Source organism: Cynara cardunculus (assembly GCF_001531365.2).
Source record: "Cynara cardunculus var. scolymus isolate 2C chromosome LG 16, CcrdV1, whole genome shotgun sequence".
Classification (NCBI taxonomy): Eukaryota; Viridiplantae; Streptophyta; class Magnoliopsida; order Asterales; family Asteraceae; genus Cynara; species Cynara cardunculus.
The window spans coordinates 18,223,222-18,245,068 of NC_037543.1; the positions used below are offsets into that span (position 1 = coordinate 18,223,222).

At 35.4% G+C, this 21,847-nt stretch overlaps 1 protein-coding gene and 1 pseudogene across 1 annotated transcript; one reads left to right on the forward strand and one right to left on the reverse strand.

Moving 5' to 3' along the window:
• Positions 1 to 7,846: 7,846 nt before the first annotated feature.
• On the reverse strand, positions 7,847 to 14,627 carry LOC112529063 (beta-1,3-galactosyltransferase 7-like). Its single transcript, XM_025140139.1, has 11 exons — positions 14,530 to 14,627; positions 14,154 to 14,244; positions 13,983 to 14,029; positions 12,945 to 13,156; positions 12,607 to 12,670; positions 12,065 to 12,137; positions 11,866 to 11,986; positions 11,632 to 11,719; positions 10,794 to 10,919; positions 8,073 to 8,182; positions 7,847 to 7,989 (listed from the first exon to the last, which is right to left on the reverse strand). Exons 1-11 carry the CDS (start codon positions 14,625 to 14,627, stop codon positions 7,847 to 7,849), a joined length of 1,173 nt encoding a protein of 390 aa, XP_024995907.1.
• Positions 14,628 to 19,637: 5,010 nt separating this feature from the next.
• LOC112529064 lies at positions 19,638 to 21,391 on the forward strand (annotated as a pseudogene).
• The last annotated feature ends 456 nt before the right edge of the window (positions 21,392 to 21,847 follow it).

The following is a 21,847-nucleotide window of genomic DNA, read 5'->3' on the forward strand; positions in this document are numbered from 1 at the left end:
TTGCCGATCTAGCTAAAAAGTAAAAGGAATGCAAATTTCACCCAAATCTCTTTGTGATAAAAATACTTATTGCTTAACCCCTAGCTAGATGCATGCAAAATTCGCGTCTCCGCGTAATTATTCAAAGACCSTCTCGAGTTCATTGTGCATCACTTAAGCCGTATTTCGGATCCGCCCATCTCTGGGTCTAAGATCTAATATTAACACTTCAAAGTGATCAGCTTATCCGCATTTTAAGCATCGTCTTAAGTGACCAAGTTACRAARTGATAAAAGATAAGAACACCCAAATATTATAAAAACATCCTAAGTTAAACTCACACCCACACCCATACAAGTAATTTAGCTAGACATAATTAAAGACATAAAATAATACTGAAATATAAATTGCATTAATGTAAAACTAAATTACGAGTACAAGGAAGTAAAATACTAGAAATTAAAGACAAGAAATTAAAGACATAAAATTAAAGACAAGAAATTAAAGACATAAAATTAAAAAACATTTATAATATTAATTACTAAAAAGAGATGAAACATATTAGAGAGTAATGTCTACAAAAGATGGTGTTTGGCACCTCCCAAAATGGTTCTTGGCACACTTCAAAAAGGCTCTCCCAAGCTTCTTTATATAGGGGAGAGGCAAAGGGGGTGAAGGACACCCAATCATTACCCAAGGGTAATTAGTACTAGGTTAAAGAAAATACAAAAGAAAATAAAATACAATAAGGAAGACAACTCATAACAGCTGGAGGAAAATATCTGGAGGAATCTTTAAGCTGCACGTTTCCTAAGAAGCTTTAGCAAGGCTGGAAGACTTCCCACAGTGGTGCCACAGTGGGCAGAGCTGTCAGAAAAATACAGATTTTTGGAATAATACTTCTTCCTTTGTGTTTCAACATCTTTTTAAAACTTTTTGGAATAAAAGATAAAAACAAGAAAATTGGGTATTTAAAAATAGCAAAAAGGGAGGAAATAAATAGGAAATAACTCTTAAAAATAAGARTTATCACACCCCCAAACTTAAGATATTACTTGTCCTCAAGTAACCAAAATAAACGGAATATGAAAAAAGAGGAACAAGAAATCATAACTTACGGATGGGTGTTGAAATATCGTCGGGCTTTGAATGTTGTGCAACTTCCCTTCTTTGATCTTCAAGGTGCAAAAATTAATCGGTGAGACTTTTATCGGGTTAGTGTTTTTGGCTATAAAAAAATCCCCCAAACTTGTCTTAGAATGACAACAATTGCTTTGAATGATTTTGCATTTTTCGGCTCTTTTTGTTGTGTCTTTGACACCTTCAAGAAAACCCAAGAAGTGATATTCACTTTTTGTCATTGGGTTAAAGCATTTTGTTTTATTTTTTTTTTCTATATTTTTGTGTCTTCCAATTTTCTGAAGACATTTGGTATTTCACGAATTTTTTTCCTAACACTTTGGCATACAACCTCCCCCAAACTTAAACTGAACAATGTCCGCATTGTAAAAATGGGTTTAAAGTGTTTGGTTTTGGTAACAATGGAAAGTGTTTGGGCCAAAAAGAAAGATGGCCCACGTCATTTTAATTTTGCAACCCAAAAATCTCATCAAGGAAATCGCACCTGAAAAATGAAGAATAAGCCAACGATATACCAATAAATTGTCAATTCCCAAAAAAACAAAAGTAAGTTAGAGTAACAAGTATCAAAAGACCTAATCAATCAACGACCACCATATATGAACACAAAAGAAGGCGGTCGGATAAAGTTAAACACCCAATCCAAAAAAATATTGTTTTTGAGTTTAAAAAGATCATAATGAAACACCAAGGAAGACGATCAATCCCTATTACCCGTATCGTCCCGACGGGCGGATGCCTCACCCGTGGCATCCGAGGTGGTAGTCCGTCTGATCTTTGGTAGCCGAACTTGGGGAGGGCAAAGGCCTCCGGGAAAGCGTGGTATCTCCGAAGCTAGCATCACATTCTTGTGCGATAAAAATTTGTTCACGACCCGGTTCCTATCTCGGCTATACATCCAGAATTTCTCTGAACACTTCGTTAGTCCGGCAACTTGATCTTCCACATTCGTGATTCTCTCAGTAATCTTTGCTAACGCATCCACCATTGTTCCCATTTTCTGATTACATTCGTCCCATTGACTTGCCATGAGTGACAACCAAACCTCCGAACCATACCCCGTGGCCGTAGGTGGTATTGGCGGGATGTCGGTATTGGTCGGCGGGGTAGTTGCGGTTGGTGAAGAAGCTGGAACAGAAGGGTCTTTGGGCCTTCAAGGACTGTTGGCAGCAGGTCCCGGTGACAGTTGCGGGCCCGTAGCATCGTCGGCTAAGTCGGGATTTTCTTGGTCCGGTTTGTGCATGCGGTTGACCGTACCTTGATCGAGCAAGGAGTTGTTGAAGGTAATGATATCATGCTCCGAAACAGGTACCTTCGCGGTTGTTAACAACTTCGTGATCAAACCTGGAAAAATCAAACGCGAACTAGCTCGCACAGTTGATGTTAGTATCGTAGAGTAAGCGAGTGCGCCCACGTCGATCGGGAGTTCCTTTAGGATGCAATAAACCAAAATACACTTCACCCGAGACAATGTATGATCATGCATGGAAGGCATGATATTGTGACGCACAAACTGAAACCATAGGGCTGCCTCTAACGTTAAATGCCCGGACATCAAAATCTTCCGACGGTTGTCTTGCGACCAACCGTATCCGAGTAAAAGAAGTGCTCGTGCAATATCATCTTCCGGCACATCAAACCCACCATCAATAAATTGCCGGTATGAACAAACAAAGGGAGCGGTAAGACCAAGCACCAAGTTTAACTTTGGTGCCATCCAATTGACGTGCGTTCCTCGAATAACGATGGTGTCATTTTTGGAAGTCCCGATCATCGCGAAAAATTCTTTCACTAACGTCTCGTTCACTTTGCATGGGATGGCTATCATGTTTTCCCAATGATGTGCAAGTAAATGATGCTTTACGCACATGAGTTTTTCACTAAGCTTTGGGTCAAAAGCCCGTTCACATAAAAATCGATTATGGCGTATTAACTCCAACCGATCATCAAAAGATGAAGATGTACCTCTCGAGCGTGAAGCAGTCTGTCGCCTACGCGGTGTCGGGACTGGAGTTTCTTCCTCTTCTGGCTCATAATCATCATCGAGAGCCTTCGTCACCTTTGCTTTACCCTTTTCCCGCCATTGTTGGGACCTAGTCTTCGGCCCACCCGAAGCTTGACTCGATGAACGAGTTTGCCTTCTTTCAACAGTAGGGACTGTGACGGGGGTTTTATCGGGCTTTTTACCGGCACCAAAAGTTGACGGTGTCTCAAATGGGTAAGTCTCGGTTTGTCCTCCCTCCGGTATACCTTCAAAATCAAACGTGATATCGTCCAAGCCTTCATCCTCACCCTCCCCCTCCCCCATTTGGTTCAAATCAAGCCGTAAGTGTTTTGGGGAAGCCGTGGGTGAAGGGGCTAGGGTTGGTTCCTCATCACTTGGGATGGGAGTGGAAATAAGTCTTGAGGGTGCAATCGTGGGAGGGGAAATGGGGTACTCAATGAAATAGAAAATGGGGTACTCAATGAAATTTGTGTTGGTAAATGGCTCCTTAAGCTCCTCCGTTCATTTTTGACCATTTTCTAGGTCCCGTTTTGTTTCCTAATGTGGTTTTATGATGAATTCTTGTAACTGAAGAACTCTTGACTGATTATTAAATCTCATAGGTCATTGTGGATGTGCCGCCAAGAGACGAACCCGTTGCACTTGACATGGTTCACATGGGAAAGGGATTGGCATGGCTGAACGTGGAGCAGATCGGAAGATATTGGCCTCGAAAGACGCCAATTGACAAGTGTGTTCAAGCATGTGACTACAGAGGCAAGTTCAACCCCGATAAATGCAATACAGGGTGCGGAGAACCGACACAAAGATGGTAAAATCTCCCTTCCGTCCCCATAAATACAGCAAGAACACCGATACTTATAGGCAACTATATCCAAAGAAGTCGATCACATCATCGTGTTTGACCTCGAAAGTCAAAACCACATACGTTGTATGGAAAACACACTACAACTATATGTCGTTTTTGGTCTTATAAACTGAAGTCCTATTAGGTCATCCAGGACGGCTAGGCATCCTAAAAACCGTATTTTGTAGTAGTGAAATCAATATATCATCTCTCAATCCCTTATTATTCCGTAGGTATTATGTTCCAAGGTCTTGGTTCAAGCCGTCGGGCAATGTTTTAGTGATGTTTGAGGAGAAAGGCGGAGACCCCACTCAGATTAGGTTCTCGAGGCGGAAGTTATCCGGTCTTTGTGCTCACATATCCGAAGATCACCCCTCCTTTGTTACCAATGATTTGCACAAAAACAAAGCAGATTTGGAGCTAAAATGCCCGATGAACATGCACATTTCCGCTTTCAAGTTTGCCAGCTATGGAACTCCGACAGGGGCTTGCCAATCCTACGCCATTGGAGATTGCCATGATCCCTACTCCACCTCTGTTGTCGAAAAGGTAACTAGTTTTCTTATCCTTAAAGGTGCATTTGGTACGTGGAACACGACATAACAAAACAAAAACTTTTTGTCCCACGTGGCACGATATTAGACTGGGCAGGACGAGACTGAGTGACATTTTTGTCCCACCAAAATAAGTTGAACAAAATCAGGAAGAAGAAGAGACAGGGTTAGTAAATTACCAAACTACCCTTGTCAAGTTAAAACCCTAAAACCGTCAATAATTTTTAATCCCCACCTTGCTTTGATCCCTCCAATACTGGCCAATCTGTTCCTGTCTGGTCAATGTACCAAATGCACCCTAATAATTATAGTCGTCACCTTGTTTAGACCACGACCCCATGGTTTATATTAACGTGGTCGTGTTATTTATGCAGCTATGCTTAAACAAGAACGAATGCAAAGTGGGGTTAACCGAAAAGAATTTTAGAACGGAAATTTGCCCCGGTGTGATGAAGAAACTTGCCGTGGAAGCCATGTGTAGCTAATCGTTCCGGTTTGGGTCGAAACGGTTATTTTTTTGTAGTCCTGCCTACGTGATTTCAAAATCTACAAGAAAAATCTTGGGTTGATTTGTGTAATGTTTTTATTTTTGAGGTCTTGGTTTTAATTTATATATTTTGTGGGTCCCAAGTGACACCCATTTACATGCATCATCAATCTATCTGAGTATTTCTAATATATTTTTGAAAAAGTTAAAATATTCTTATTCGATTTATAATTTATTGTTGTTTTTTTCTTTATGAATGGAATTCGTTGTACATTACTTGGTTAAATTTTTTACAGAAATCGTATTTTTTTCATCAAATTATTCGTCTAAGAGATTTTAGATTCTTATATTAAAATATTTAATGCATTAATAACGATAAAATTCTTCCGATGCCTCGAACTTTTTGTTTGGAAAGCGAACAAATAAAATAAAATATTTATTTATTGTGTCTTTGAAGACGGGTTCGATTTCGTGCTTTTCTCTAGCCTTTCTCGTTGGGTGAGACAAAAAAAATATACTTTTATATTGGTGTCTTCAATAACAGGTTTTTATATGAAATCGGTTAAGAACAAAGCTTATAAATCATATACTCAATTTTCAAGTTCTAAAAAAACCATCTCCTGCTTTTATTTTATAAAATATGCAATCAAAAGTTCACTCTTTGAGTGTAAGATAAATTATTTTTAATTTGAAATTCAAATGGAAAAAAAATTTATAGCTACAATTAATCAAAGAATGTCAAAATATAAACCTTTTGAGGGTAAATATTGAAAATTAGAGGTTGATTTTGCAACAATTAAGGGGATGTTTGGGATTGTTTATTTAAAACAACTTATCATTTTCTATAAATGTCTTTATCAACTTATTATAAGTTAGAAGAGTTTGACTTTTTTAAAAACTCTTTATTACCGGTTTAGCACCGGTATAAGTTGTTTATCCAAACACTCAAAAATGTTTATTACCGGTGTCATACCGGAATAAGTCAATAAGTTGTTTTTATAAGCAATCTCAAACACCCCCTAAATTTCTATGTTTGTACTAACAAGAGTCGTCCGAGAGAAGTAGTAGTTAGCGGTCATCTTTCATAGTTGTCTCTCAAGAATACTGTCTATTNTTTGCCAGCTATGGAACTCCGACAGGGGCTTGCCAATCCTACGCCATTGGAGATTGCCATGATCCCTACTCCACCTCTGTTGTCGAAAAGGTAACTAGTTTTCTTATCCTTACAGGTGTATTTGGTACGTGAAAACGACATGACAGAACAAAAACTTTTTGTCGCGCATGTGGCACGATGTTAGACTGGACAGGATGAGACTGAGTTCATTTTTATCCACCAAAATAAGTGGAAAAAAATCAGGGAGAAGAGACCGGGTTAGTAAATTATCGAACTACCCTTGTCAAGTTAAAACCCTAAAACCGTCAACAATTTTTCACCCCCACCTCACTTTGATCCCTCCAATACTGGCCAATCCGTTCCTATCTGGTCAATGTACCAAATGCACACTAAAAATTCTAGTCGTCCCCTTGTTGAGACCACGACCCCATGGTTTATGTTAACGTCGTCGCGTTATTTATGCAGCTATGCTTAAACAAGAACGAATGCAAAGTGGAGTTAACCGAAAAGAATTTCAGAAGGGAAATTTGCCCCGGTGCGATGAAGAAATTTGCCGTGGAAGCCATGTGTAGCTAATCGTTCCGGTTTGGGTCGAAACGGTTATTTTTTTGTCCTGCCTACGTGATTTCAAAATATACAAGAAAAATCTTGGGTTGATTTGTGATATGTTTTTATTTTTTAGATCTTGGTTTTAATTTATATATTTTGTGGTCCCAAGTGACACCCATTCACATGCATCATCAATATATCCGAGTATTTCTAATATATTTTAGAAAAAGTTAAAATATTCTTATTTGATTTATAATTTATTGTTGTTTTTTTCTTTGTGAATGGAATTTGTTGTACCTTACTTGGTTAATTTTTTTTTACATAAATCGTATTCTTTTCATCAAATTATTCGTCTCGGAGATTTTAGATTCTTATATTAAAATATTTTATGCTTTAATAACGATAAAATTCTTCCGATGCCTCGAACTTTTTGTTTGGAAAGCGAACAAATAAAATAAAATATTTATTTATTATGTCTTTGAAGACAGGTTCGATTTCGTGCTTTTCGCTAGCCTCTGTTGTCGAGTGAGACAAAATAATACCCTTTTATATTGGTGTCTTCAAGAACAGGTTCTATATGAAATTGGTTAAGAACAAAGCTTATAAATCATATACTCAATTTTCGAGTTCTAAAATGACCATCTCCTACTTTTATTTTATAAAATATGCAATCATAAGTTCACTCTTTGAGTGTAAAATAAATTATTTTTAATTTGAAATTCGAATGGAAAAAAAAATTATAGCTACAATTAATCAAAGAATGTCAAAATATAAACATTTTGAGGGTAAATTTTGAAAATTAAAGGTTGATTTTGTAACAATTAAGGGGGTGTTTGGGATAGCTTATTTAAAACAACTTATCTTTTTCTATAAAATTGTTTATCAACTTATTATAAGTTAGAAGGGTTTGACTTTTTCAAAAACTCTTTATTACCGGTTTAGCGCCGGTATAAGTTGTTTATCCAAACACTGAAAAGTGTTTATTACCGGTGTCATACCGGAATAAGTCAATAAGTTATTTTTATAAGCAATCCCAAACACCCCCTAAATTTCTATGTTTGTACTAACAAGAGTCGTCCGAGAGAAGTAGTAGTTAGCGGTCATCTTTCATAGTTGTCTCTCAAGAATACTGTCTATTTTATGTACGTCTTAACTCGTTAAATTTTCAATATTAATTGGTCCTGGTAATTACACTTTTTTCGCCGCATTTCTTGTGAACTTCTTTGATTCTTTCCACGGATCTGCAAATACCACTGCAACTCCAGTCGAACGAAGCAATGCACACATTGCCTGTTTTTGCTTTCCACTCACATTCTATATAAAAGTGAAACGTTTAAACTCAAACTCGACTTTGACACTTAAAAGCCAAAATTTTAACTCCTAGTAGAAGTACGTACCTGGAGGGGTCCCACAACACATGTTCCGGTCATCAATATGCTCAACGTCGAGACCGATGAACCAAGCACCAAGCGACACATCTTCATTTGCATACTTGTGTAGTATTGGCCTGATAAAGAAATCATCAAAGTCTAAGATCATCTACAAAGAAACCATAATGGTGCCCTTTTCTGAAAAATTTCCAAAAAAGTGGGACCCACAAGCAAAAATGCATGTTTATTGAAAGATTGTAACCGTGAAAAAGAAGCGCTATTGTATATGCTCTATACTTTAAATCCTTAGAAGATTTGGTGTTGTTTATCCAATACTTACCTGGTAAGCGCTTATCTATAAGAGTCAACATTTATACTTAACTTACTAGGTAAGATTTTAGTCTGTTAAAACGGCATTGTGTGGAACACTTTTATCAAGTAAGCACTTAGGGGGTAAGAGCCGACACTCTCACTTACCTGGTAAGATTCTAGGTCCTTCTTATCGCTCTTACCATGTAAGATTTTCAATCCTTGTGATGTTCATTCGATATGGTAAAGTGAGCTGATAAGCACTTACAGGGTAAGCGTGTAGTATCAACGGCCCCTTAGTCAGGCATCACACAGGTTCGTTTATGTTTTATATGGCTACTGATTGAAATGGCAAAGATTTCAAGCAAAACAATAAAAGAATTTTTTTTTCATATTGCAATTGGTATGGAAAACAAGGTTCGAAAGCCATTGATCTGTGATAACCAGATCTTGGTTGTCACCTGGGTTAATAAATATGTGATTATTTGTTATATGTGATTATGTGTCAGCATGATAAATTTGTACATTTAATCATATGAGTATATGAAGTATATGCATAATGTGATATATATAAAATATATGTATGTATGCATATAAAATATATGTATGTATATGAATATTTATACATGAGCATACATGCCTATGATGTATGTGAGTATGAATGCATGCCATATGAATGCATGAGTATATGTGTTAGGTATGCATGTATGTGAAGGGGGGAGATGGCTTAACCGCCATACCTCTTTTGGAAAGAGGTATAAATAGGGGTTGAGAACCTTCATATTCTTCTTCTTACCATTTTTGCTATCTGTTTGAGCGATTTAAAGAGAGAAGAGGTTGACCGGATTCTTTTTGGATCAAAGTAGATTCAAATTGGTTTCAAAAGAATTTTAAAAGGTAAGTGGTTTAATTGTTTTGAAATTCTTGATAATTGCATAAATTGATTGTGTTTTCATCTGGTTTGGAATTTAAATCGCATAAGTGTTATCCGGATTAGACCTAAACCGGTCAAGAGATAAGCGGTTTAGTCTTAAATCGGGTAAGGGTTGAGCGACTTAAGTCATAAACCGGATAAGGCTTGGGCGATTTATAAATAAACCGCCTGGAGGGTTGACCGGATTAGATTAAATCGGTCAAGTGTTGAGCGATGTATGAATATTGAGTTTATGTTAAACATTTTGAACGGAGAAGTAGGAATACGACTAAATGGTGACCAGATTATTTTAAATCGAACAAAAAGAGAACAGTGTTGTCCGGATTTGTTATCCGGACAAAAGTGTTGAAATATTTCCTCTTAAAATGATAAATTGGACAAGGTTTCGTACCAAGTGTTAAATCGGACAAGTCTTGTGCGATGTGTTGTCCTGATTTGATAAACCGGCCAAGACTTGACCAGAGATGAAGTCCGGCCAAGCCTATGTTGACCGGATTTGTATTATGCCTTGTGCTTGATTGATAAAAAATGTTATTTTATCATAAAATGGGAATTTTGATAAAGATAATTTTGAACTAATAATAATTCCATTGACTGCGGTCTATTTGAAATTGTTTTGTGAAATGTTTTGATAAGGAAATAAGGGTGGCATATCAAGGAAAGGTGTACCATGAGATAAGGGTGACATATCAAGGAGAGGTGTACCATGAGATAAGGGTGGCATATCAAGGAGATGTGTACAATTGGATATAAGGGTGGCATTTGTATGTGTGTTTTATGATATAACTCTTTCTATTATATCCCTTAAGATTACCATAGTCTGGAATCTTTATTTCTTTGTGATTTAAAGATTTAGGATCAAGGTTCTTATTGGAAATCATAGTCTGGATATTATTGAGAAGAAAATAACATGTTTGGCCTGCAACTTTGAATAAACCTTGTTTGAATAGAAAATGTTTAAAAGTGGCATTATATAAAACCTGGTTGGTTCAAACCTATAAAGGTTTGAAGTATGTTATTTGAAAAGTTGAATGCTTGACTTGAAAAATGGAAAGGTACCGGTAATATATTCCTATTTGTTCATATATTTGTTATATATATAAAAAGGTTATTTTTGTACAAAGTTTTGGTGATTTTCACCCTGCAATAACATAAATGGGGTAACTCACTAGACCTTTCGGTCTAACCCTCGTTTTGTGATTTTAATTATGTATTGCAGGAGGTACGGACGGCAAGGGAAAAGGGAAAATGTGATATTTTCCTAAATGCATATCTACATGAAGATTTGTTTATGATGTATAGTTTTGATTGATGAACGATGATTAGTACAAGAAATGTATTTTGAATTTTTGGGACATGTGTTATGTATGGTAAATTCTTGTATTTAAGGGACCTAAGTGGTGTATAAACATGTATTTCTTCCTATGAAATATGTGTTACATTCAATATGTGGTATGGGGTGTTACATGATCAAATTAGAAAGTAAATAGCTTCAGAGTTCTTACTGATTGGTGGAGATATATTCAGCAAGATCGCTGGAAATGGCGTAAATCTGCCCCGTTGCATGCCAAAAGTATTTGTTTCCTTCCTCTCCGAATTTCCAGTATTCAGGTTCATGGTACTTCACATTCCTACATAACACAACAAGTCACGTACGTTCTCCATCTCATAAAAATTGCAACAATTTATGTTTTATGGTATCTCATACTTATTTATATGTGTGTTATTATAAAGGGCTTCATTACAACAATATCGAGTTTATAAGACACCCAAAGTGTTTTAAGTGTCATGATAGATTAATTTATAGGAGTCAAATTTATAGGAGCAACACTTGTATTATGTGTCCTATCTAAGAGTGTTGTAATAAGTTTATATGAAGATTTTAGGTGTCTTACCAAGCTTTTTATAGGACACTTTTGAAACAAAGCGTCCTATTAGCCCTTTTATTAGACACTTTTGAAAAGTGTTCTATCAACACATCTTTTAATAGAACACTTGTTTTATAAGACCTTTTTTTCAAATAATGTCATATAAAATGGGCTAATAGCATACTTGTTTTAGAAGACTTCTTTTCAAATAATGTCATATAAAAGGAGCTAACAGAACACTTGTTTTATAAGACATCTTTTTTCAAATAATGTCATATAAAAGGAGCAAACAGAAAACTTGGTTTCAAAAGTGTCTGAAAAAGCTTGTTAAGATGCTTAAAAGAATCCTTACAACACTTTTATTGTAGTGTTTATTTTCGGCCATTCCCTTTATTTTATCATTATTAAAGGGGAAATATCCTGTTCAATCAAATATTATAAATTTTTTTACAAGAAAAAGTATGGAAGAAGTTACTTTTTAGAAAGGACAGGCCCCGATTTCATGCATCCTATATAAACCCTGGGCTTTGATCGATGCCTATCAAGAGTTGAAGCTAACATGCCTGCAAAACAATGACAATGGGCAAATAAGTAATTTCAGCTTGAAAATTTTTCATGGAAAATAAAAGTTAAAGTTGATGTGAGAAATCCCAAATGAGATTTTGCAATTTCTTTGGGACGGAAGAAAAAGGTTGGGGACGTTATATACCCAAATTGACATGAACATCATCATCGACTTTGGCATAGAATTTCGCATCCCAATTGGCGAATGCAGTAGCGAAGAACGTTTTTGTTTTGGCGGTTAGTTCATGATACCCTTCAACATGTTCCTGCAGGGATGAGAACATCGTATTGTTTCAAGGTTGAGCTTAAAGGTAATTATCGAGTAAATATGCGGTTGATCTTACGAGCCTCAGAAAGTCCTTATGTTGCGATTCTTCAGAGTCAATGGCTCGATCTAAAATGCTTTTAGATGTCACACTGCAGAAAAGTGGAGGACAAGTTTTGTTAAGTTCTGTAGGGGATGAAAAAAGTTGATAATTTTCAAGCAATATGTTCTTTTTTGCATTTGTATTTTCTACAATATATCAGTAATAGTTCATTTTTGTAAACCATAGTGTCTTATTAATGATTTCACAAGAAAAATGGTCCAAAAATCAACCACTCGTTGCAAATATGATATAATGAGAGAGTTAATCGATACATAACAATACCGAGAGTTGTTTTCTATGTATTTTGAAACTAAAAAGTTGTGTTTCTTCTTGTAGTAAAGGGTATTTGAGACTTTTCACACGATTTTTTTGTAAAGGGTAGTTGAGGCATTTCACACAATATATATATATATATATATATGTGTGTGTGTGTGTGTGTGCACCATTCATTGTCATATATTATAATAATGTTTTTAAATAATAAACATTCACTGAAAAGAAATAGAAAATCAAATTACCTATGACCAATAATGAAACGGACGACAATACCCTTCTCCTTTTCGAGCTGAATTAGCTTTTCACCTAGTCAAGAACAAAGCTTCGTTCATTATTAGTCTCACTGCACAAAATATGATTAGCAGTCACATAAATAGTGTTTTAAGACATGTATTGTAAGGAGCACATGATTTCATCGACAATCATCTGAATGATACCTTAAAACATTTATTTTGAGTACAAATACCACCCAAATGCATTTTTTTAGCACAATTTGACTCTTGATATACTTTTTTCTCGAGTAGACACAATCAAAAGCAGTATTAATCCCGTTGCTATAAAAAAAGAAAAAAGAAAGTACCCCTAGGCATCCATGTTTCTCTAACCGAGTCGCGCCTCCTCCTGCTACTAAAAGCAGTGTTAATCCCGATAACCACAAATGCCTTTTTCCTTCTCATATCTTTCTCGGAAATCGTCTTGTTTGCTTGCAAATTGCCATGGTAACCTTTCTCGAGTGAACTTTGGGCACCAGGGAGCTCCATTCGCAACTTTGAAATCGAGTTTCCCAATGATCTGATACACCTCCAACAATCAGTCAAATATTAGATCATTATATTTATAAACGAGTATTCAATTATATTTCAGTACGAAAAGTAAATCACAATTGTGTAAGCTCGTAACTTTTACATACCCTCTTAACTTTTTCAAGCTTTTCTAGTATGTAAACTTGCACATTTGAATATTGATCAAATAAGGAACTCTTCGTGAATCCAAATTGATGTGGGCCTAGCGTGAAGGACCATGCCTTATTGTTCATGACGATCCATGACTGGGCCAACACAGGGGGTGTTGTGCTTAATTGCAATTAGCTTTTGTACGGTTATCTGTTTCAGGCCCACAATACACCTATTCAAAGCTTGGAACAAGGAACATGCCCTGGGTAGGACCCGAACGGCCTACGAGATTTTTAGGCGAAAACACATCGTTTTAATCATGTTTTGAGATGCTTGGGTTTTTTTGCTATTTTTCATTTTCAGTTTGATGCTTTTAGTATGGCCTATCATCTTTCCTATACCTGTTTATGTTTGAGACTCTTATTTATTTGCTTTAATTGTAATCGGTATTCGTTAAATCATTGAGCTTTAGAAGAGATTCTTCCTAGATATTCACATGATCAATAGGTTTCATCTTTGTTTCGAGTCCCATAAGTTGCATCACAAATCAACATCACTTAACTTTTGTAATAATGGCAACATACAAACAAGTAATTGCAATTTGAATAACTCCCAAAAATGGAAATGGTTGAACTACCAACACTCCATACTCTCACCATGAACATATGAAATGTGTAATAAATTGATAAATCACGAGAAAAGTGTAATGACATCAAATTACTCACCGGATTGCTTCATCAGATTTGTGAATTGCTCCTAGTAAATCGTTATCCTGAATCAAATCGATCATGATCACATCAGATTAATTAATAAACGTCACTTCAGAAAACTGTTCGTAAATTGTTTTCGAAAAAGCACTATTTCATAATGAAAAGTTGTTTGATGAACAACTTAACCTTGTTTGTGATGCAATCATCGGAAACGATTTTGATTTCTTGTTCTCGCCGCCGCATTACCTTTCCATCTGAATCAAGCGGATCCCACACCCTAAAAATTCGTCAAAACCAGCAATAATCATTACAAAACCACTCGATGGATTCAAAAAAAAAAACCACTCGATGGATTCAAAAAAAAACCACTCGAAAACCTAAATCACATTGAACAGATCAATGGATTCAAAAAAGCATCAGAAGAACCCCCAATTTTAGTTTTGGATTTAATCAAATACGTGTTTGATCAAACATTCCAACTTCTATTTTTGGAAATACACTCAAACAATGGATCATAGGTGAAATCATTAAGAAATCCCTAATTTTAGTTTTGGAATTAGACCTGTTGGTGAAGAACATGCCAAAGACGAAGCTGCAAATGCTGATAATGAGGATCCATTTGGGTACCACTTTGCGTCCACTGCATCTGGTGTTCTTCATCTTCTTCGCTTTTCCTTCATTTCAAAAGCATTCCTAGATTCTTCTTAATGTTCTATACAATTGATTTAGAAATTCTTTATGATCGTATTGATTTGGATCAACTGTACTTCAATGTTTTTGTAAAAATATATGCACAATCATGCAAATAACTTACGTGTTCATTGTTTATGTATATATAATTTTCATATTTGTTTTTTTAAATTTTTCCCTATTAATATTGTTTAAATACATGTAATAACCTCGGTTTGCAACCGATAAGGTAAGGGTTATTCATAAACTTATGTCACAGGTGGGTCTAGAATCTTTGCCGAGTCAATGCACCAATAAGGTGAATCAAAGCTTGCAAAGTCGTCTTGCATGTTTTTAGCCGAACGTATCAACGCAATGTGTAAAAGGTTTATTTTATATTATGTTATATATATATATATATATATATATATATATAGGTGGAGGTTCAAACGAAAACCCTCTGATTTACGAGAATGCGAGAACAACCCAATAACCTCAAACTTTTTTAATTAATAAATTAATTTATATTAAATATAAATAAATTAATAAGGGCAGTAATGTAATTAAGTAATTTTTATTATTTTTATTTTATTTTAATTAATTATAATTATCTCTTTTTTTCCTGCAAGTTCGTTTCCATTCTTTTCTCTTCACTTGTGATAATCTTTTCTCTTTCCTTATGATAATTGTGTGATTGTGTAACCATAACCTATCGAAACCATGATGAATCGAGTGGAACCATAACTTATCGAAACCATGAGTACTCGTTGTGATAAATGTGTGATGGTCTAACTCTAACCGATCGAAACCATGATCAAATTGAGTGCGCAAGTGATGTTATAGTAGTGATATCACATGATTATCACACTCATATCACACCAAATCGTTTAGTGGATTTCGCCCGTAATCGTTGTGATAAATATGTGATTGTCTAATCCTAACCTATCGAAACCATGAGTAATCGTTGTGATAAATGTGTGATTGTCTATCGTTGTGATAAATGTGTGATTGTCTAACTCTAACCGATCGAAACCATGATCAAATTGAGTGCGCAAGTGATGTTATAATAGTGATATCACATGATTATCACACTCATATCACACCAAATCGTTTAGTGGATKTCGCCCGTAATCGTTGTGATAAATGTGTGATTGTCTAATCCTAACCTATCGAAACCATGAGTAATCATTGTGATAAATGTGTGATTGTCTAACCCTAACCGATTGAAACCATAATCAAATCAAGTGAGATGTTATGATAGTGATATCACTTGATTATCACACTCATATCACACCAAATCGTTTAGTGGATTTTGCCCGTAATCATTGTGATAAATGTATGATTGTCTAATCCTAACCTATCGAAACCATCCGAAATCGTTGTGATAATGTCTAACCTAACCAATCGAAATAATGATCAAATCGAGTGATATTGATATCACATAATTATCACACCCATATCACACCCATATCACACAAAATCGTTTAATCGAAGTAATTGTTGTGATAAATGTGTGATAAACTAATTCTAATCGAATGAAAGCATGTTCAAATCGAGTAATTGTGAAAGATACCTTGAATAAACTGTGTTCCTTCTTCTTGTTGTTTGATTGTTGCATGCAAACGCTTCTTCTTGATCGATTACTGTTTGATGTTTGATTCCTGAGACTTTACGAATTATTTGTTCATTGATTTCTTCTTGAAATCAACTTTTTAATTGATACCTAATAAAGATAAGGATAATCACTCTAATTTTGAGGATTATAATGTGATCGTGTAATCGTGTTTAAGATTTTATGATATTGATTTCCATTATTACCCTTTTGAATCTTTTTAAATTTAAATTTTAATTTCAAGAATTTGTTATCACAACATGATGTTAATAGGTTGTTCTTGCATTCTCATAAATCACAGGAGTTCTCGTTTGAACATTTCCCTATACACACACACACATACACATACACACTAGTTGTATATTCGTGCAATGCGGTGGCATGTAAAAGGTTTATTAAGATTTATTTAGTTTTGAAATATCAAAAAATTTCAAGATTTTATAAGCCTACGACATTTATACCTACGTTAGATTCAAATAGCCATCTAAGCGAAATGTTGGTATTAGTAGCTTCTACAATTATCCGTAAAAAAAAGAGATCTTTTTTATGTGGAATGTGTATGATAACAGACCCCTTTGTAATTGTAATTATTTGTGCAAAAGAATATGATTGATAGTTGAGAATGAGAAGAAGATGAAACCCGACACAAAAAAAAAGACGGCTAACCTGATTTCGACGAGAGTGTGACCATGGAGATAGCGATGAATGAAAGGGAGCATGAGGAGTTGAATCCTAAAGATTAATAGGTAGTATGCCTAAGGATTTTAATCTTGGAAAACTCAATAGCCACTGTCCATTCGACCGTCTAAATCGAGAATCGAGAGAGTTCTCGAGAGAGTATAAATCGAGAATCAAGAGAGAAGCCATGACTAATATCAAAACCCTTTCGAAACTACAGCCTTGTAAATTGAAACATTAAACCCTACAAAAAGTAAAGCATAAATTGTACATAATGCTTTAACAATTGTAATTAAGAGATTCTAAGACTACTCCATAAATTAGTAATACAAAGTGCAATAAAAGTTGTTTTAAAACTTATACAAAATCTGTTTTGTAAAGTAGTATAGACAGGGAAAGGTTCAAACACGATATTAAATAAGAGACATAGAACTTCTGGCTCGAGAACACCCTTTTACTATAGGATATCACATGTGATACTATATTCCATCAAATGCGATATTAAATAAGAGACATAGAACTTCTGGCCCGATCTAGGCTGCTGGCCAAATCGCTCTTACACCACTAAGCCCGCTCACGTGTACTATCACATGTGATGTGATACTATAATCTATCACATGTGATTATAAATCATGGATGCAAACGACCTTTGGTGCGACCTAAGTGCCAGGACACCTCGTCCGCACACCACCAGGTCCCATCACGTACATTATTACATGTGATAAGGGTGTTCTCATGTTCTCGTAAAAATGAAGGTGTTATCGAGCCATCGACGACTATTCCTCCCTTTTCTTTACTCACCAACATCCACCACCCCCTTTAAAGACAATGGATCAAGTAGTTAGTTACAAACAACAAACTATAGGAACCAAAAGTTTACTTATTATTTATTTGTGGTCGGTTATATTTCACACCTTTAGACTTAATGAAATTGGGCCAAAAAGCAAGTATACAATATGGCCCAACGTCGTCTTTCCAAGTAATAAAGTGGTACAAGTACCGGATTATCGTCCACAGGGATTGTAGCCAAAGTTAGATTAGAGTCCAATGAAAGAGATGATTTCAGATGACGATTTTGAAGACTTTTGTTTGATTTTAAGGTGATCCAAAACAGAATACAGAATATATAAAAGAAGCAAGGGTGTAAGACTTAAGGTAAGATCCAAACACAAATTCCAGCAGCCAATACTGTAGCAATGCTATAGGAATGCTACAACAAGCAGTGTTTCGAAACTAAGTTCCACCATCTATTTTGAAGGCATTCCTCTCGGACTTCACCATTTCACTATCTTATAAATTTCCACCCATATCTCTATGTGGTGTCCAGACCGGGGATAGTGACATAATGGTGTTTTCAAAATATATGGATAAACAAATCTCTTCGTTAAAAATCACTCTCTCGAGTCGATTCCCATATCATTCGAGTTGGYGTGTTCTTGATATTTCATCTCKGAATATATCRCACTTTGACACTTTTGACAAGTGACCAACCCGTCGGGAGTTACGTTTTGAAAAACAAAAATGACAAGTCTCCTTGTCGGCAACTTTCTCAAGTCTACCTCTTATGTCATCCAAGTTGACGTGCTTAATGATGGCTTATCTCTAAGTCCATTGCACTTTAACACTTTCAAGTGATCAACCCGTCAAGAAGTGTGCTTGGTTTTATAAAAACTCGAATGAAACATTAGAACGTCGTTTTTGAAAACACTTGGCTACTTTCGTTTGGTTTGAAAATCTCACCTTTCCGTCTTACACCCAAGCTATAAAAGTTTAGCTACTCATAACGGAAAGTAAAAAATAAATGACGGAAAATAAAGACATAAACGTAAATTGAGTAAAGTAAATAACGATAAAATAAATGACGGAAATGTAAATGACGATAAAATAAATGACGGGAATGTAAATGACGAGAATGTAAATTGCGAAAAATAAATGATGGAATGTAAATTGCGATAAAATAAAAGACGAAAAAATAAATGACGGAAAATAAAAGACGAGAAAGTAAATAAAGAAAAAGATGAAGAACTTGAATACTTAAAATTAAAAGCACTCTTGGAGAGGGTTTACAAAAGCTAGCAAATGAGAGAAAAGATGGAAGGTAGGATTAAAGATGAGATGGAGAGATTGTTTAGAAGGCACCCCAAGGCCTATATTTATACTAACAAGGGGCACTAAAAGACAAAAATCTAAAAACTTGTAGGCTAAGTTTCTAAAAGCAAGTTACAAACTAATCAAAAGTGTAACTAGAAAGTACAAAGCCTTAACCAAAATCTAACTTCAGATTTTTCCACTAAAAATCCAGCTTTTACAGCTGTCCTCCATCTTCAAAAAGTCAGCGTCTTATCCATTAAGCCATCCAAAAAGCCTTGCATGAATCAGGTCGACGCTGCACTAATGCTGCAGCATTTGCTGTTTTCACAAAAACTCTCAATTAGCTTCATTTACACATACCAACAAGTCAACCACAATATTTAGCTTCATAATAACAAGAGTATAAAGAAATAAATGAAAATGACTTAAAGTGGGAATGAAAATAAATTATTATAATTAAAAAGACGTAAAAAGAGCGTTTTATGTTTAACACATATCAATTTGTAACAGAAAAATTGAAATGTTAATAATGAAATGGAAAACGTTAGGTCACGGAACCAGAATTGTTGGTGAATCCCATCTTCCTTCCTTGTTTACACCATTCGCAGTTGTAGAAGAAGATGATGATTGCAAGGTTCAAAAATCCTTTATTTGCTTCTGGAATCCAAACGAATCTAGCTCCCTTTCATTTAAATTCCGCTTCTAATCATCATTCTCCATCTCTATTTGAAAAGATTACTAAGCTTGATGATGCCCTTAAATTGTTCGATCAAATGACGCAAATGCAACCTCTGTCGACTTTGTTAAATTCACTCAATTGTTGCAAGTTGTTAAAAAACATGACACTACTCTCGTTTGATTGATCTTTTTAAACAAATGGCAGCCATTCATGCTCCTGTAAATGTGTACATTACTGTCATTGTGATTAAGTGTTGTCAAATGTCTTGCACAAGTGAAGCTTTTGCAATAGTAGCTTATGGCTTTAAGCATGGTACCAAATGTGATCACCTTTAGTACGTCCTAAATGGACTCATCTTAAAAGATAGACTTCTCGATGCAAAAGGATTATTCAAGAAGCTGATCGAAGGGGAACTTTGTAAACCTAATGTAGTTATGTACAACACGATGATTAAAGGGCTTTGCAAGTTTGGCAATAATGATACACCCATTGCTTTGCTTAGACTAATGAATGAAAGGGGTTGTAAACATGATGTTATGACACATAACACCGTTATCGATAGTCTTTGCAAGGAAAAAATGGTAGATGATGCTTTAAAGCTCTTCAATGAAATGATCCTCCACAAAGGCATCTTACCGTATGTTGTCACTTATAGCTATTTGATGTGTAGCCTTTGTAACGAAGGTCGTTGGGACGATGCCTCTAAAATGCAAAGATAAATGGAAGATGAAAGGATCTTTTCAGATGTCATAACCTATACTATATTAGTCGATGTACTTTGCAAAGAAAGAAATATGGAAGATGCAAAGGCTGTTATGAACATCATGGTCGAGAGAGGGAAGGATCCCAATGTCATGACATATAGTTAATTTATTGATGGGTATTGTTTGCGTGGTGAATTAAACAAAGCTAAGAAAAATTTTGATTCGATGAGGATTAGGGGTCTTGTCCCTAATGTTGTTACTTATAGTAGCTTATTGAATGGGTGTTGCAAAAATTGAAGATAGATGAGGCCTTGCATTTGTTTCATGAAATAACAATGTCGTCACTTATAACACTATGTTACATGGATTGTTTTGAGTTGGAAGGTGTAAAAATGCACATGAACTCTTTAACGATATGCAAGTGCACAACCAGATTCCACCAGATGCATGCACTTACAAAATAGTCTTGGAGGGTCTATGCAACAACCATCAAGTGGATGAAGCACTCTATTTGTTTTGTTTGATGGGTGAGAACAAGCTAGATTTGGATATTGTTGTGTACAATATCCTTATTGATGGTGCAAGTAAATGTGGGAAACCTGATATTGCAAAGGCTCTTTTCTGTGACCTAAGTGTTCAAGGTTTGCATTGTAATGTTTGGACATATAATGTGATGGTCAATGGTTTTTGTCGGGAGGGTCTAGTGAGGGAAGCGAAAGAGTTGTTTCTTAAGATGGAAGAGAGAGGTTGCCCACCAGATTGTGTGACTTACAACGTTCTTCTCCAAGGATTATTAAAGAATGGACAACATGATACGATAGAGATGTTGTTAGAGAAGATGGATGAACAAAGTTTCATGGTTGATGCTTCCACTTTGTCTGTGTTACTCGATCATATATCAAGTAGATCATTAAATGTTAGTGTGCTTAAGTTGATTGGTAAGCTTGTACTAAATGAAGGAAAGGAGGCTCCTTGTATAAAGAGTATCTAAATATCTATAAGGTATGTTTTTGTCCATATATACTTTTGGTGTTCTTTGTTTGCCAATATCGACAATACCATTGTTGTGACATTGTTCATTTTAATCTTGATACTTGTTATGTCGAATGTCACATTGATGGGCAACTTGACATTAATATCGTGTCATGTATTCACTATCTAGTCATGTATAATAACGGTTTTGTAAGTTGTATGTTATACCCACGACACGTGTCACCCAGATACACTGCCAACGAGCCATGTAAACCTAAAGGGTCGCACACAAAAAACACTTATGCTTCCATTAAAGAAAGAATCTAAACATGTGTACCGTTTTGTGATCATTATAATTACAGGGTTTAATCTATAAATACGTATGTAATTATCTTAAATGTTTTTAGATAATTATATAAGATGTTATTAGATAAATAAATAATCATTTTAGATAATGATTAAGGCTTATTAAGAG